This window comes from Mus caroli, chromosome X, assembly GCF_900094665.2.
Source record: "Mus caroli chromosome X, CAROLI_EIJ_v1.1, whole genome shotgun sequence".
NCBI lineage: Eukaryota > Metazoa > Chordata > Mammalia > Rodentia > Muridae > Mus > Mus caroli.
This window is the reverse complement of record NC_034589.1, coordinates 105,004,572-105,023,748: the sequence shown is the minus strand read 5'-3', so window position 1 is coordinate 105,023,748 and position 19,177 is coordinate 105,004,572. Positions and strand designations below refer to the sequence as shown.

Below are 19,177 nucleotides of genomic sequence, written 5' to 3'. Positions count from 1 at the left end.
TGGTGGCGCATACCTTTAATCCCAGCACTTGGGAGGCAGAGGCAGGTGGATTTCTGAGTTCGAGGCCAGCCTGGTCTACAAAGTGAGTTCCAGGACAGCCAGGGCTATGCAGAGAAATCCTGTCTCGAAAAAAAACAAGTATATATATATATTTTTAATTGTAAAAGGTATATATAAACATTTCTCTGAAATATCTCATGCATCCATAATAAACAATAAATAAAAATAATTGTATTGATCAATTATAGGAACAATTAGTTTATATTCTACTTGAAAGACATTTATATGAGGTTGAGATGATTGGGGCATTGCAAATATTTAATAATGTTTTTTTAAGGGACAAATGCCTCTTTTTTTTTTTTTAAACCATCTGCTGGTTTCTTTGGTATAAAGATTTCTACCATTGGGTTTCCAAGTCTCATTCAACTCAGAGGAAGAAATGATAGCATTGGGCAGTGTGCAAAGTTATTGCGTGGCTTCATCCATACTTGAGAGTCATCTTAGAAGACCAGGAGGAAGGTACTAATAAAGAACAAGTAACAAAATATAAAACTCTTCCAGATGAAATAACATTTTTCAAACACATAAAGAGAAGACGATGGGCAAACGTTTTTCAAATCCTACTCTAAAAAACACTTACTGTCCTAGTCAGTGCTTTCCTTCTTGTTGTGATCCAGATGTAAAACCAATTTTCATCCTGTGTTTGCCAAGTATGCTGCTGTGCAAGAGTGTATGCTTTCAGGGATAAAGAAATTTATCAGACACATCCTGTTCTAAAGGATTTTCAAATATAGCAAGAGAAATGATTTTAAAAAAATGACTGGAGACTCTTTTTAACATTATTTCTTATTATTTTATTTGTTCATTTATTTATTCACTTTACATCCTGATTGCAGCCCCCTCCCACTTCCCCCAATACACACAGCCCCTCTCCTACCTCCTCCCTTTCTCCTTTGAGAATAGGAACCCCTCCTGGGTACCAACAAACCCTAGCATATATCAAGTCTCTGCCGAACTAGGCATTTCTTCTCCCCCTGCTCCAGTTGTTGGAGGACCAACATGAATACCAAGCTGCACTTCTGCTACATATGTGTGGGGCAGGGGACACTAGGTCCAGCCCATGCTTGCTCTTTAGTTGGTGGTTCAGTCTCTGTGAGCCCTTAAGGGTCCAGGTTAGTTGACTCTGTTGGCCTTGCTGTGGAGTCTCAGTCCTTCCCCCCAACTCTTTCACAAGACTCCCAAAGCTCCATCTAATGTTTGGCTGTGACTCTCTGCAACTCTTTCCATTGGCTCCTGGGTGGATCCTCTCAGAAAACAGTTATTCTAGGCTCCTGTCTGCAAGCATAACAGAGTACCATTAATAATGTAAGGAATTGGTTCTTGCACATAGGGTGGGTCTCAAGTTGGGCCAGTCATTGGTTGACCATTCCCTCAGTTTCTGCTCCATTTTTTGTCTGTGCATATCTTGTAAGAAAGATACATTTTGGGTCAAATGTTTTGTAGGTGGGTTAGTGTCCTTATTCCTCCACTGGGAGTCCTGCTTGGCTACTCAGGAGGTGGCCACTTCAGGTTCCATATTCCCCACTGCTAGAAGTCCTAGCTAGAGTCAAGTTCACAGACTCCATGGAGCATCCCCTGTCCAGGGTCTTTCACAAGTCTTAGAGAGATTCGCTCCCCCCTCCCCCAACTGCCAATTTCTGTTCTCTCTTCTTTGGTTTTATTAATGTGGGATTGTAACATGGAAAACCTAAGTAAAGTTGAATAGGGAAATATGGAGCTTGTGTTTTTATCATTTAAATTTTTATTTATAAGAATCAAACCTACTTCCTTGAGTAAAACTGCTTGCTTGCTCTGCAAGCCATAACCTAGATTTGAGCCTCATTTTCTATGGTAGAAGAAGAAAACTAATTAGCACTTGGAAGTTGTCCTCTGTTTTTCACTTGCACACTGTGGCATGTGTGTACCTGAGCATAAACACACACACATGCACACACACATACATACACACACACACACACACACACTAACAATAAAACAACTAAATAATTTTCATTGAAATAGAATAATATCACTTTACCCCTTCGCTTTCCTCCATTCATCCCTTCCCAGTTATCCTCCCATGTCCTCTCCAAGTGGATAGCCTCTTTTTCTTTGTCATTGTTACACAGACATATACACATACACACAGGGTGGGGATACTTTTGGTTTTGGTACTTGCTACTAATTTTTTCTCAAACCTATACAAATATAAATACAACTTGCTGAGTCCATTGTTGTTTGTATATATGATTTCAGGGCTGATCATTCTGCATTAAACAACCAACAAGGCAGGTGGTAATTCTTAGGATAAGCTAATTTTTCCTTCTCCCCAGAGTCATTGGTTGCTGGTTGGAATCCCACAAAATTCTTTCCATTCCATGATAATATTCCCATTGATCTTATCATTGTTCCAGTCTCGTTTATATAGCTGTTTCATAGCTAGATTGTTTCTGTCTCTTACAGTGTTTCTGCCCTCTCTTCCATGATATTCCTTGAGGCAGACAGAGAGGAATTGTGATGCAGATGTTTCTTCTGGGGCTGAGTTCCCCACAGTTTGTTGATCTCTGCATTGTGTCCAGTTGTGGTTTTCAGCAATGGTCTCCATTTGCTGTAAGGAGGGGCTTCTTTGGTAGCTACAATTATCTCTAGGAAAAAGGATAAGTTTTAGAATGTAGTAAAGAATTATGCTTGTCTAGTACAGTGGCAGAAATCTATTCTTTTCTAAGGTCCATGACTTAACTAGCACTTGGAAACTTACTAGGTATCCAGTACCAGGTATGATTTCCCTCCTGTTGAATGGGTCTTAAGTCTAATTAGACAACTCTTGGCTGCCACTGACATGGGAAGGCCTCTTACTGTACCTTGCTATTATGATAATTATTATGGTTCACAGGTGATGCAGGTGGATAGGGACTGTTATCCACTTCTCTCCCTTGGAAGTTTGCATAGAATGCTCTAGAATAATGGAAACTAGAGGCTTTCAAGTCAGATCCAGTTCGAACCACTTGAGGCTGTGCCTGCCCTAAGTGTTTGATGTCTTTAGCAACAGGGATCCACCCCAAGAGGCTACTTTAAAAATTTATATTGTTTTGGCAGTTATGTGAACTACTCTCATCAACCATTTAAAAGGAAGGTTTTGTGCCTGGTACTAGAGTTTTTTATTAGGCTATGGTTCCTGTGGGGAGCATTGTCAAGCCAATTGTTGTAGGGCAGTGGACAGTGACAGGGGCCTGGTGCCTGGGAGCAGGGTCTCCGGGGCTTCTAGCCTTAGCTCAACCAAGAACCAGGCTATCAAGTTCTATAGAATTTGTTAGAAAAACTCTCCCTACTCCTCCCCTCCTACCTTTTTCAGAAGCTAGAGCCAAACATTTTTTACTCAATTAGATACTCTCTTTGATATTTACTGCCATGTGTGAATGAAGTCCTACACTTAATAGAATTAGCTCTGAGTTACAGAAAATTCAAAATAACAATGGTTTAGACAAACCTCTACAATTCTGTCCAGCTGATACGCTGTCTACAGCTAGTGTAAAACTCCTAGGGTAGCCTTAGTGATTTTTCTGCCACTTCTGTGGTGCAAGGCCTCTTCAAGGTCCATTATGGTGGCATATATAACTCCATGGTGTACAACAGAGAGAAGAGAAAATATCAAGGGTATATACCAATTATCTTTCAAAAAAACTGGAGAAACTATCATTAAACACTTTCACTTACATCAAATTGGCTAAAGTTTAGTCACATGGTCATAACCTAAGTGCAAGGGCACCTACAAATAGAGTTTTACTGTGTCAATCTTGTGTTCAGCTAAACCTGTTATTACTTTTGAAGAAAGAAGAACAAATATAAGGCATAGCTAGCTAGACCTCAAAAACCTGTTTATATTGCTACTTCATTTTTTCCATGCTAACCGGTGTCTATTACATTTTTGCTGTATGTTTCAAGACTTTAAAAATCTTCTGACATTGTTCCCTTAACCATTTCTTTCACTTCTCTTCAGGTTTCTTCCTTCTTGTCCTCTCTTAGTATTGGTTAGTGTGATATTCAATATTAATATTGAGTGGTTGGGATGATCTGACGTGAGAAACCAAGGGTGATTTCAGCCAAGTTGGTCAGCTATGCAGGTTTCTTTCCTGCCTTACAACTTTGTATGTGTTCCTCTTGAAACAGAGGCTTGGTTAAAGACACCAACCATTCTCAACAGAGGTAGATCATTTTTTCTGTGAAAGCTAGAAAATAATGGCATTCCCCTGCTAGAATCCCCAAACTTATAAAATACAAATATGATTATAATGTAAATACTTGATACCTGTGAATTATGTTGTGCAATATTGTTTTTCATTACGTATTATATAGTTTATTCCTTTGGAACTTATAAATTATGTAGTTTTCACTTTTTTCTTTTTTTAATTGGATATTTTCTTTATTTACATTTCAAATGTTATCCCCTTTCCTGGTTTCCCCTTCGAAAAACACCCTCCCCCATCCTCTCCTCCCTCCTCTTGCTCACCAACCCACCCACTCCCCCTTCTTGGCCCTGGCATTCCCCCATACTGGGGCATAGAGCCTTCATAGGATGAAGAGACTCTCCTCCCATTGATGACCAACTAGGTCATCCTCTGCTGCATATGCAGCTGGAGCAATGAGTCCCACCATGTGTGCTCTTAGGTTGGTGGTTTACTTGCTGGGTGCTCTTGGGGTACTGGCTAGTTCATATAATTGTTCCTCCTATGGGGAGGCAAACCCCTTCAACTCCTTGGGTTCTATCTCCAGCTCCTTCACTGGGGATCCTATACTCAGTCTAATGGATGACTGTGAGTATCCACCTCTGTATCTGTGAGGCACTGACAGAGCCTCTCAGGAGAGAGCTATATCAGGTTCCTGTCAGCAAGCTCTTATTGGCATCCACAACAGTGTCTGGGTTTGGTGATTGTAAATGGGATGGATCCCTAGGTGAGTTGGTTTCTAGATGGTCATTCCTTCAGTTTCTACTCCAGACTTTGTCTCTGTAACTACATCAATGGGTGATTTGTTCCCCGCTTCTAAGATGGATAGAAGTATCCACAGTATGGTCTTCCTTCTTCTTGAAGTTCATGTGGTTTGTGAATTGTATCTTGGGTATTCCAAGCTTCTTTTTGGCTAATATCTACTTAGTGAGTGCATACCATGTGTGTTCTTTTGTGATTGGGTTATCTCACTCAGGATAATATTTTCTAGTTCCATACATTTGCCTAAGAATTTCATGAAGTCATTGTTTTTTAATAGCTGTGTATTACTCCATTGTGTAAATGTACCACATTTTCTGTATCCATTATTCTGTTGAGGGACATCTGGGACCCTTCCATCTTCTGGCTATTATAAATAAGTCTGCTATGAACATAGTGGAGCATGTGTCCTTCTTACATATTGGAGCATCTTCTGGGTATATACCCAGGAATGGTATTGCTGGGTCCTCAATTAGTACTATGTCCAATTTTCTGAGGAACCACCAAACTGATTTTCAGAGTGGTTGTACCAGCTTGCAATCCCACCAGAAATGGAGGAGTGTTCCTCTTTCTCCACATCCTTGCCAGCATTTGCTGTCACCTGAGTTTTTGATCTTAGCCATTCTGACTGGTGTGAGGTGGAATCTCAGGGTTGTTTTGATTTGCATTTCCGTGATAACAAAGGATGTTGAACATTTTTTCAGGTGTTTCTCAGCCATTCAGTATTCCTTAGTTGAGAATTCTTTGTTTAGCTCTGTATCCCATTTTTAAATAGGGTAATTTGTTTCTCTGGAGTCTAACTTCTTGAGTTCTTTGTATATATTGTATATTTGCCCTCCATCGGATGTAGGATTGGTGAAGATCTTTCCCAATCTGTTGGTTGCTTTTTTGTGTTCTTGACAGTGTTCTTTGTCTTACAGAAGCTTTACAATTTATGAGTTCCCATTTGTCCATTCTTGATCTTATATAACAAGCTATTGGATTTCTGTTCAGGAACTTTTCCCTGTGTCCATATGTTAAAGACTTCCCCACTTTCTCTTCTATAAATTTCAGTGTATCTGGTTTTATGTGAAGGTCCTTGATCCACTTGGACTTGAGCTTTGTACAAGGAGATCCATTTGCCTCTTCTACATGCTAACCGCCAGTTGAGCCAGCACCATTTGTTGAAAATGCTGTCTGTTTTCCACTGGATGGTTTTAGCTCCTTTGTCAAAAATCAATTTTGTGACCTATTATATGGTCAGTTTTGGAGAAGGTACCATGAGGTGCTGGAGTAGCTATTCTAATATTGAATAAAATTGACTTTCAACTCCATTGATATTAAGAGATATTAAGGAAAGGTGCTGAGAAGAAGGTACATCCTTTTGTTTTAGAATAAAATGTTCTATAGATAGGTTAAATCCATTTGTTTCATAACTTTTGTTCGTTTTACTGTGCTTCTGTTCAGTTTCTGATTCCATGATCTGTCCATTGTTTTGATGTGTTTTCCTGTAAATTTTTAAGAGATTTTTGTGTTTCCTCTTTAAGGGCTTCTACCTGTTTACCTGTGTTGTCCTGTATTTCTTTAAGGGAGTTATTTATGTCCTTCTTAAAGTCCTCCATCATCATCATCATGAGAAGTGACTTTAGATCCATATCTTGCTTTTCTGGTGTGATGGTGTATCCAGGACTTGCCATGGTGGGAGAGGTGGGTTATAATGATGCCAAGTAATCTTGGTTTCTCTTGCTTCTGTTCTTAAGCTTGCCTCCTGTCATCTGATTATCTCAAATGCTCCCTGCCCTTGAGATATCTTATTGGAGCCTGTCCTTCCTGTAATCCTGGTTGATTCAGGACTCTTCAGAATCCAGCTTTCTCTGTGATCCTGTGATTCAGGGATCCTGTGATCCTGAGATTCTGGGTGTGTCAGCGTTCTTGGCAGTTAAGCTTCCTCTAAGACCCGGAGATCCTGGTGTGACCAAGTTTCTAGGATCCTTGGCTCCTAAGACCCTGGGCATGTTAGAGCACCTGGCATTGGAGGCCATGGGACTGCCTGCTGAGTTTGAAACCAAGATAGACCAGCGCCAACTGGAAGGAAACCAAGCCACTGGTCGGGTGGGGTTCCTGTGTCCCTGCTCCTGCTGGCTCCAGGCACTCCTGGTGGTGTTGAAACAGATGTTGTGTTCCACTTACCTGTGATCCTAAAATACTGAGCATGCTAGGGCACCTGAGTAGTGGAGAGTCCTATGGGGACCTTGGAACTGTCCCCAGAGTTCGCACCCAAGGTCTTTCACGTTTGGTTTTTGAGACATGGTCTCCCTCTGTATCTCTAGCTCTCTGATGCTTATCATGTAGCTTAGGCTGGCTTTGAATTCGTGGAAACATCACCCTTCCAAGTGCTGGCACTATTAGTGTGTGCTATCACAGTATATTTCTTATGTTGTATTTCTGATATTTTCATATTTGCTTACCTAGTTTTCTAAGTACTTGATACTAGTTTCTTTGCATACTTACTCAATACATCCCCACACATTTGGCAGTAGAATAGTTTCATCATCTTGAAGATATATTTTCTGAATCTTATGACTCATTCACTGCAATCTGAATTGCTTACTTCCTTTACAGGGATACAACTGTCTCTTTGTAATTCTTATTTTTAACTTGTTTTTCTCTTTACTCTACCTTCAATAAGGTATCCTCAAATTTATCTTATAACTTTTCTGTAGAATATTTAAATATTTTTTCAAATGCTCTGTTTAACCTATCATTGATAGTAATAAGTACTTTGCGCTTCAGGGCCTTCCTGGGACCCCTTCCTTTGTACTTCAAAAGAAAATAGATAAGTACAGACTATTTTCAAAAATATACACTTCCCAAATGCAAGGTGATATAGCAGTAGTATTCATGGCTAGGATTCCCTCAGCGGGTTTAGGCATGTACTTAGTATGTTTTTAAACTAGTGCTATTAATATGAAGTCCCGCATCAGTTATGTGTATAATCTACTATACCTACAGAAACTCTCAATATGTAAGACAAAGATGAAGTGATATTTTATTTTTACTTAAAGTTAGTGAAAACTTTTTTATTAATTTTTATTTTTTAATCCTTTTTTACAGTCCAAGAGGATGTTCCCCACTCCTACCCAACTAGAGCTGCCCGCTCCCTAGGGCCTCAAGTCTCTGGAGGGTTAGATGCATCTTTTCTTACTGAGTCCAGACCAGGCAATCCTCTGCGGTATATGTGTCAGGGTCCTCAGACCAGCTAGTGTATGCTGCCTGGTTGGTGGCTCAGAGCAATTTACCAAATATTATAGAAAAAGTCCTTTTAAAACATATCCCCTGAAGAGAGGATGGGTTTTAAAAGGACTTTTTCTATAATATTTGATAAATTGCTCTGAGCAAGAGTTTTTACCATTAAAAAAACTCTCTTGAGAGTTCAGGAGAAATCTTGTTAAGTACAGAGGACGTTCATGTTGCTGATTACTAAAGTGAGCAGTGTGTCTAGATGGCTAGTCAACTATTACTTATGACAAAAATTTGACATTTTAGAGATTTTTTTCCTTGTTCTGTCCCATTAAGTTACAACCTTGATTCATGGAAGCATTCCAAGACCTCCAGTGTATTTCTGAAACTCAAACCCTTTGTATATTGATTTTGGTTTATGTATACATGTCTATGATAAAGTTTCGTTTCTACATTAATTTCAAGATATTAATGACAATGACCGATAGCAAACAAAAACAGTTATAATTCTATACTGTGATAAAAAGCCATGTGACTGTGGTCTCAGTGATGAAAGTCAAGACATGTGTTTCTATTCACAGACTACATTTGACTACTGGTCATTGAAACTACAAACACCAACAGCAAAGCTATGAGAGGATTACTATACTTGTAAGAAGCCTGGGAAGAAAACGTGGCACACCATTCATTTGATTTTAATTAAGTATCATAGTTACAATGCACATGCTTCTTTAACTTGAAATATTATATCTAGATTCCTGTCTATTGTTTATTAACTTATTCATTTAACAACTGTGCATGGTGAACCTACCATGTGCCAGAATTCTGTGCGATATAAAGATTGCAGCTTGCTTAAGGAACTTTCAGGAGCTTTACTATCTCTGAGCTTCAGTAAGTCGGAAGATATTTTTACAAAGCCTATAAAATTACATGGGAACAGTACTCAAAAACTAGTAACATACCCCCTATCTTGTGATAATTCTGTTATAATGCCTGCCTTTTCCATCTGGGTATTGTTTATGGTGGACAGGTCCAAATGTACTGATTTATGATCAAATGTTAGTGTGAGCAATACATGATGGAATGTTTAAAATTGATTTTGTGAAATTTAAATTAATTGCATAGAAAAATGCATGCACATTTTAAAATTTAAGACTACATTTAGTTTCAGAAGAGCATGGCTACATTTGAAATATCTTTATACAGACCACAATTTTTCAATTATATAGTAAATTCTCTGTTATCTTTTTTGTTTGGTTTTGTTTATTAAAGCAGAGATTCTATAGTCTAAGCTAAGTAGCTGAGGTTACTAGTCTTGAACTCAAAGCAACCCTCTTCCCTTTGCCTCCTAAGTGCTGGGATTATAGATAAAAGCTACCAAGCCTAGCTTCTATTATCTATCTTAGACATTAATTTAGCCAGCGAGCACTGAGGCAGAGCACTTACTTTCCCAGAAAAGTGCTAGCAAAGCCTGGCACTATGATTTGCAAAGCCTAGGAGTAAATCCTCACCAGGACAAGAAGAAGTCAAGTGATTCTTAATCAGTTTAGGGGAGGGCATATTTTAGTGTTAGGGTACCTGCCTAGTATGTAGAGCGCACTGGGTTCAAGCCTGGCACTCAAAAAATGTTAAAATAATAAATTTTACAGGCTAGTATTTGATTTACACCTTTAGACCTAAAACTCAGGAGGAGGATGCAGGATACCTATAATTTTTAGACCAGAATCCTTTACCTAATAAGTTCTAGGCTAGCCAGGGCTACATAGTGATAGACTGTCTCAATAAAGAATAGGAAGTACAGGAAATAAGCTGATAAGTACCCTGAGATTTAATTCAGTGCCCTGCTAAAACACAATGTTTTTCTTCCCTTTATAAAATTGAGAGACTGAGTTAAATATGGAAAAGTCTTCTCTATAGTACATTATGGTAGTTAAATAGTCTAGCTGGCTCTCACTAACATCTGGTCAAACTATTTAGTTGCATTTGTTTTTATATGTATCACCAGTATTATATTGTAAGTTCAAGTTCCCTCCATATATCATGCTTGTTATCTCTACTACTGTATATATGATTGCTGTCTAGTATTCAGTAATATTTGTGGTATGAACAAATATCTAACAGAAATGTATACTATATATATATATATATATTTATATATGTGTGTGTATCATATAGAAAATATGAACTATATTATAGCATAAATCTATATGAAAAGTTAAGAATATACTTTCACATTGCTTAATAGAAATACTATTAGAAATTTATGGTCTAAAAGTCTTCATTTTTAATGGCTATTATACTTCTGAAATTATTCTTAGGTGCTCTGGTTAAAAAGACATAAATCCTATTCTATCAATTGATGACCATCCTGGAAGGATACCTATTATCCTAAAAAGGAAAATATTTGGAAACCAGAAAACCTAATTTTGCACACAAGGAATCTGAGGCCAAGTAATAAAATAACTTGCCAAAAGATTATGTGAAACAGTTGAACAACAGCCAGACATGGTGACACACTCCTTTAACCCAAGCACTCATGATGCAGAGGCAGGGGGATTTCTGGAAATATGAAGCCAGTCACATCTACACAGTCAACCAGGCTAAATAGCGAGACACTGTCTCAAAAACTGTTGAAAAACTGGATAGTTCTAAACAAATCAAGTTTAATATGAAATAGATAAAATTTATCTTTACATATATTCAAAAGCTGGAATGCAGAAAGAACTTTGGGTTGAAGAAACTCTGAAGCAAAGAACTGAGTACAATACTTAGACACTGATCCACTGTCCTAGTTTGCTTTCTGTTGCTGTGATTTAATACTGACCAAAAGCAACTTGGGAGTGGAAAGTCTTATGTGGCTTACAGGTCCATCGTCCTTAGAAGCTGAGGTAAGAACTGATACAGAAACCCTGGAAGAACAGTGCTTACTGGCTTATTTCCCATGCTGCTCGCTTTGCTTTCTTAGACCATCTACTACCACCTGACCATGGCTGGTACTGCATACAGTAAGCTGGACTCTCCAACATGACAGCAGTCGTTAATCAAGAAAATGCTCCACACCTACAGGGTTGCAGACCTCTTTAGCTCCTTGGATACTTTCTCTAGCTCCTCCATTGGGGGCCCTATGATCCATCCAATAGCTGACTGTGAACATCCACTTCTGTGTTTGATAGGCCCTGGCCTAGCAGTACCCCGGAGCTCTTGACTCTAGCTGCATATGTATGGAAAGATGGCCTAGTCGGCCATCACTGGAAAGAGAGGCCCATTGGACATGCAACCTTTATATGCGCCAGTACAGGGGAATGCCAGGGCCAAAAAAATGGGAATGGGTGGGTAGGGAAGTGGGGGGGAGGGTATGGGGGACTTTTGGGATAGCATTGGAAATGTAATTGAGGAAAATACGTAAAAAAAAAAATTTTTAAAAATAAAATAAAGTAAAATTGAAAAACTAAAAAAAAAAAAAAAAGAAAGAAAATGCTCCACAGATTTACCAACAGGCCAATCTGATGGAGGTGATTCTAGTTTGTGTCAGATTCACAAAATTAAGTAGCCCTTCCACTATTAGGAATAATACTGGGGAACAACAGCTAATTAATTAATCAATTAATTAAAGATCCCACATTCTTCCAAAACCCAGAATGGAGAAACTTAAAGAGTGGTAAATTTTATGTTTTTAAAATGTTCATGAAAAGACTAAATGGGAACTTAAAGTATTCAATGGGCTAGGTTTATCTTTTTCCTCAGTTGAGCTAATCTAATGCTATTGCCTTCCAGAGGGCCCTCTTAAACCGAAAAATCATGTTTATGGACTGTGTATCCCTTCACTCAGTCAAGTGGCCATCACAAGTTACTAGAGCAAAATAACATTAAATGGCTTGTTGTAAGCAAGTCAAAAAAACAAACCTCTCATAGTTTTGAGGACTACAAAATTCAAGACTAAGGTGCCAGCCAGCATATGTAATGTCTGGCTAGGGCCCATTCTAGACAGCTAACTATTTTTTTTCATGGTGGAAAATATGACATCCATTTGTTTTTCCTTTAAAACCAGCAGTAAATCTCTTCTTGAGATTCACCCTCATGACCTAGCTATCTCTCAAGGGCTCTGCCTCTTAATACTGTCACTTTACAGGTTAAAAGCTTATCATACTAATAGGGTTAGAGAACGTCGATATTCAAATCATAGCCACTTGTAAGATTACCGCATTTTTCTATTAGTCTATCCAATGAAATAACATTTTTACCATTGCATTTCTCTTTTGAATTGTTCCCCATTGCCATTCAGGGTACTCATATTGAAGGCAGTCTCTTTATATAATATGAGCTGCCTAGAAACTCATTGTAGGTGCATTTTGCCACTTTTGGGTTCTGCTGTTTAGTTTTGAGGAGCATCTAAAAATATTTTGAACCTTAGAATACAAAAAATAAAATCAAACCTCTCAAATAGTTGCCAATATTCACATCGCATTTTAACTTTGTCATAGCTGAGAGATTCCCCACCTCCAGGAAGAGAAGCAGAAACTTGGTTTCTCTTTTTCTTTCCTTTTTCTTCTTCTTCCTTCAGGTTTTATGATGTAAATAAGACAAGCATCCTAAAGAGAAGGTATCTTCCTCCTGTTGCCTATGCCTTCATTTGCACAAGATCTCTGGCTAGGATGATTGTACAAGAAAAGGGTGTGTATTACCTTTTCCTAAGCAGCAGTTCTCACAGATAGGAAATAGTGAAAGAACATAACAAATAAAATAAAAAGAGCTTTGGTGAGAAGGTCAAGTTCTTTAGATTTTCTGAAGTCTAGCAATTTATTTGTAATGAGGCAACATTAAAGGGAAATGGAAACTACTTTTTAAACTAGTGTTTTTCCTTAGTGGGAAAGCTAGCCAATTTAAGAAAATTATTACCCAACATCTATAAGAATTTTCTCTTGGATTACTTTTCATCTAAGACAATATGTTTCTTTTAGATTTCATGTTTAATATATACTGCTAAATATATGTAAAGTTCTATATTTCCTGAATTTGCTTCCCTACTCCCAAACCCAGCAAGTACAAATAATAGTTAGCCTTCTTAAACTAACTGAATAGTTCTTCTGTTTTGCCAGACATATTTTTTTCTGAAAAACCTAACCAAATATAAAACTAACCTTAATCACATTTTTATTTACATTGGAAAGTATCTATGATGGCTTTGTATTTATGTAGATTTTTTTGTATAGAGTAAATTCTAGTTAATATTTTTATAGAAAGGGCCTGGGAAGATAGTTCTATCAGTGTAAAATGCTAACTATATAAATATGAAAACCCATGTCCCATCTCCAGATAACACAAAACAAACAAACTAACACACAAACAAAAAGTAAGTGGGTATATGTCTAAGAGAGGTACAGTTGGCCAGCCAATATTCCAGCAGAGATGGGGGGGGGGGTGGCTCCAAGCTTCATCAGTTACTGAGAAGCTATTGGCAATTGAAAGCTACTGGGAGAAAAAGAATTATAATTACTGGGTATGGCCAATGGTAGGTTTCACATACTCCAGTGGATGGACCCACAACAATAACAAAGAAAACATGAAGTTGGGAGGACAGATGTATTAGGAGGGTTACAGGAAAATTGGAGGGGTAAGGAGGGGTTGAGAGGTACCTGTAATCATATTTCATTTATACCGGTATGAAATGATCAGAGAACAAAAATGTAATGAAAAGTACGGTTTTTAAAATCCAGACGGTGACACACACACACACACACACACACACACACACACACACATACACACACACACACACCTGGAATTCTAGAACCGTTAAAATGGATTCAGGCCAATCCCTAGGGCTATCAGTCCAGCCAGACAAGACTTGACTAGCCATTAAGCCCTAGGCTAATGAGCAACCCTGTCTAAACTGGCTGGATGTGGTGACATACACCTTTTTACTTGAGAGTTTGGAAGTCAGAAGCATTTGTTTTTCTGAGTATGAAGCCAGCCTGCTGTACATATTGAGGATACATAGTAAAACCCTTTCTCAAAATGACAAAAAGTCCAAGGATGCCTGAGGAACAACACCTGAAAATGATATTCAAACACACCTGAATGGGTGTACAGACATTAATTTACACCCTACAAAACTATAACTTAGAAAAATGGCTTGGGGGCTTAGTTCAATGAGTAAACATTTGCCTTGCAAATATAAGGACCTGACTTTGAATACCCAGAACTAGTGGAAAGGCTGTATGATAATACATGTCTATAATCACATTGTTTCAAGCAAGATGAAAGCCAGACTGACACCCAAAGTTGTTCTCTGACCTCCACAAGCACAGTGGGACATGTCTTGGTATTTAGATATACAAATACACACATACACACACAACACAGAGTAGTTTCTAGCATATGATTCCTACACATATTTTATTAAGTTTATGCATACATTTTTGAGGGATGTAATATAATCTAGTACTAGGGGTGTAGTCCAGTGGTAAAGAGCTTGCCTACTATGAATGCTGGATTTAATCCTCAACACCACAGAAAGAAGGTATGCAGAGAAAATAATATAATATTTTAAATTATAACTTTAATATGTTCACTTTTTGCTATAAGGTCTCACTTATGTAACCATGGCTGTCCTGGAACTCATAGGAACTCTTCCTGCCTCTGCTTCTAGAGTGCTGGGATTAAGGTATATGCCACCATACCCAGGTCAGTACATTTAGTTTTATAGTAGCACAGTTGGTTTCTTTGTGCTGATTAGTATTCGCAGTTATTGCTGAATTCACTTCTTATTTGTAGGAGTATTCCTTGGGATCTTCTTTATAAACTCTACCCTACAATCTGCAAATAGAACTTTAGTTCTTCCTCTCTGCTCTGTATACATTCCTATACTTTCCTTAATTGGTATGTAAGTTAAAATCACTTCCATGTTAAGTCCAAGTAGCCAGAATGGATATCTTGTTTACTCTCATTCTTAGAATATTTTACATTCTACTTTTTATAATTAAACATAACATTATCTACAGGCTTTGGGGTCCTGGAGATTTCTTTACAGGGTAGTTTTTAATGATGAAGTAAATTTTCTTAACAGTTAAGATTCTGTTCAAGTAATTTGTTTATACTACAGTAATTTGCAGTTTTGAAAGAATTGCCCCATTTTATCCAAGTCATCCAATTGTGTGTTCAGAGATGTTTATATGTCCTCATATTATCTATTTTGTGTCTACAAAGTCTACAGTGATGTACTCTGGTTTATTTCTGATATTAATAGTGGAGGCCATCTCTCTTTTGCTTTGCTCAGCAATAGGTCTTACAATCAAGTTCTGGTAGGCAACCAAGAGCAACGGCAATAGTTTGCAATTTTTGACATACCTCTCACCAGCAACTTGAGGGGAAGTGTTTTTAAAAATTTAAAGATGTTTTATATTTCTGCTGCAGAAAACCCAGAATAGAAATTCAGGTTATACACTGAGATGAAATATTTGTCAACCACATATGTGACCAAAAAGTTAATACACAGAGTATTTAAGGAACACTAAGAACACTATCTTGGGTATTCAGTTAAATATCTCAATTAGAAAAGAGACATTTCACTAAAGAGGCTATATAAGTAGCAAATAAATATGTGGAATAGTGTTTAAGATTCTTTTTGTTGTTGTTGTTGTTTTTCGAGACAGGGTTTCTCTGTATAGCCCTGGCTGTCCTGGAACTCACTTTGTAGACCAGCTGGCCTCAAATTCAGAAATCTGCCTGCCTCTGCCTCCTGAGTGCTGGGATTAAAGGCGTGCGCCACCACACCTGGCTCATTATATGATTCTTAATCATGTGATGAAAGGATGGACCATTTAGAGACTGCTGTATCCAGGGATCCGTCCCATAATCAGCTTCTAAACGCTGACACCATTGCATACACTAGCAAGATTTTGCTGAAAGGACCCAAATATAGCTGTCTCTTGTGAGACGATGCCGGGGCCTAGCAAACACAGGAGTGGATGTTCACAGTCAGCTATTGGATGTATCACAGGGCTCCCAATGGAGAAGCTAGAGAAAGTACCCAAGGAGCTAAAGGGATCTGCAACCCTATTGTTGGAACAACATGATGTACTAACCAGAACCCTGGAGCTCTTGTCTCTAGCTGCATATGTATCGAAAGATGGCCTAGTCGGCCATCAATGGAAAGAGAGGCCCATTGGACTTGCAAACTTTATATGCCCCAATATAGGGGAATGCCAGGGCCAAAAGAATGGGAATGGGTGGGTAGGGAAGTGGGGGGCGCTATGGGGGACTTTTGGGATAGTATTGGAAATGTAATTGAGGAAAATATGTAATAAAAATATTAAAAAAAAAAAGAAAATGAAAAAGAACTCCATGAATTTCACTGATGGAGTACTTGCTTAGCATGATGGTAACCGAAGTTTTATAGAAAAAATATATATAATCTCATATAGATTGTTAAGAATATAAAATAAAAACATACATTAACACAAAAAGATTGCATAGGGCTTTTTATAGAAACTTTATATGAAATAGCCAAAAGCTGGGCAAGGCATATACCCAATTTTTTCATATATATATATACACACATACATATATATCTTACTAATTAGCCCTAGCTGGCCTGTTAATGTATCCCAAGTTAGCATCAAATTCACAGCAATCTTTATACCTCAGCCTCCCAAGTGCCAGAATTATAGGCATGCACCACTATACCTAGTCTACTGTTTTGAATAGTGTATTCTAATTCTGTAAGACATAAGTCACAAGAAACAAAGTTAATAATAGATAAAACTTGTTCTGAATTTTGAATTTTTCTATGAATTTCCAGTTACTTTAAGATGAAAATTTTAAGAGTTAGTCATGGCTTCTCACACCTATAATCCTAGCAATACAAGGTCTAAGGCAGGAGGACTGGTTTTGTTTAAGGGGAGCACAGATTACATTGTGACTTCCTGGCCAGACTGGGTAACAAATTGAGACCCTGTTTCAGAAACAGCAAAAGTAACAAAAGTCAAGCCTAAGGATGTAGCTCAGTAGTAACATGTTTGGCTCTCTAGGTTTAATCCCAAATATTGACCAACAAAGCAAAACAAAGAAAAACAAACACAAAAACTTCAATTGGTTCTAAATGTAATAAAAACAAAAATTTAGACTATTAGAAACAAGTATTTTGAAGCCAGCCACACACAGAGTGGGCACAGTTTTAGCTATGAAGAACAAAATTTAAGCCTTATTTCATTGAAAAAAAAAAAAGACCAATCAATTTTCCTATTTAAAGATTTGGTGAATTGTTTTCCTTGGAAACAAACAAACAACAACAAAAACAGGAAGAAAATCAATCTTCAATAGCCTGCATATCATTTGAAAGTCTAAATATTTAAATAAAAAACCTCTTCTGCTAAAAAAAAATAATGAAATTTTTCTTGTTACATGTGTTTTCTAATCATATTTTATGCCTCATTTGTTTCTTATTCTGATGCCCAGATTTTCTAAAATTGCTTATATTTCTCTTACAAAGACTTGGATTGGGAATCGAAGAAGAAAATACCGTTTAATGGGAATTGAAGTTCCACCTCCAAGAGGAGGCCCTGCTGATTTCTCTGAGCAGCCTGAGCCTGGTTCTTTGTCTGCACTCACACCAGGAGAGGAAGCTGGGCCTGAAGTAGGAGAGGATAATGACAGAAATGATGAAGTGTCCATCTGTTTGTCCGAAGCAAGCTCTCAAGGTACTTTAGTGCACCTCCTAATAACAACAGCCCTTGGAAATGTGATGTATTTTTACTTGCTTTTCAGTGGACTGCACTTTAAGTCTAGAGTGTTCAAAACATATGACCAAGCATTTGAAAAGAAACAGATTTATTTTTTAATGCTTCTATGTAAAAAGTCTTCTATATCAAGTCATCACAAAGAACATTCATCTATCACAATAGTGATGGCCTACTTTAAAAACGTCAGTTATTACAATAGTCCTTATACAAGAAGCAGGTAAATTATTATATTTGGCATGCTTAGTCAGGTGTGAGCTTACAAATACTTGAACAAAAGAGAATATGGCACACTATAATAAAAATAGACTTGTGATCTGAAATACTAGGTGCCACTCAAAGCTTTACTACTAGCAAATTGTACAGTTTCGGGCAAAGCATTTAACTCTGCTCATTAGACTCTTTTCTTCACCTGTTAAATGAAGTTAAACTGGCTCGTCTTTACAATACCTCTCAATACATCCCTGCGTGAAACTGTACCCCATAGCATAGATTAATACCATTTACCCAAGAAGAATATTTTATTTGACTTCAAGCATAGAAATAAATACTCCTAATGTCATTTTATTAAAATGTTTATTAATATTTACTTTACATATAATAAAATACTCTCTGTAAATACACAATCCAGTTATATTTAGTAAAGCTTCTGGATTTGTACCACTAAAGTTTAATTTTAGATATTTTTTGCCACCCCAGGAAACTTCTCATGTTTAGTCAGTGTCTCTTGTGTCCTCAGCTTCAGGCACACTAATCTGCCTTCTGACTATGTAAGTGTTTTTCTATGTACTTTCTCTGAATCTGATAATAAAATCTATAGTCCTTTTGGATCTGTGCATGAGGAATTTCAAACCACTCATTTGCACACTTGTCTCTTGCTATTTTTTCACTGCTATCAGTTCAGAATACTGGCAATTAGTTTCTGGTTTATTTATCTATTTCACATATGTATATGTGTATGATATGCACGTGGTGTTTGAGTGTGTGTAGGCATCCAAGAACCCAAAGGTCTCTTTTCCAGTACAAGCCAACCTGTTCTGGGAATTCTGTCTCCATCTCATACACTGAGCTGGAATTGCTGGTGGATGACCATACTTTGGTCTTTATGCTTGCTTATGTGGCAAGTGCTTTACTCACTGAGCTAGCTCTCCAACCCCTTGTTTAATTTATACCTCTTAACTTTTTTTTTTGATTTTTAAT

General features: G+C 37.6%; 1 protein-coding gene across 5 annotated transcripts in view; it reads left to right on the top strand.

The window, feature by feature from the left end:
- Positions 1–19,177, top strand: part of Hdx (highly divergent homeobox) — a 121,273-nt gene that overhangs the window by 76,220 nt on the left and 25,876 nt on the right. For all 5 annotated transcript variants that reach the window (XM_029472958.1, XM_029472957.1, XM_029472959.1 and 2 more), the window contains one exon: positions 17,731–17,938. In XM_029472958.1, the coding sequence (XP_029328818.1) occupies positions 17,731–17,938 (208 nt within the window). The remainder of the gene's footprint in view (positions 1–17,730; positions 17,939–19,177) is intronic.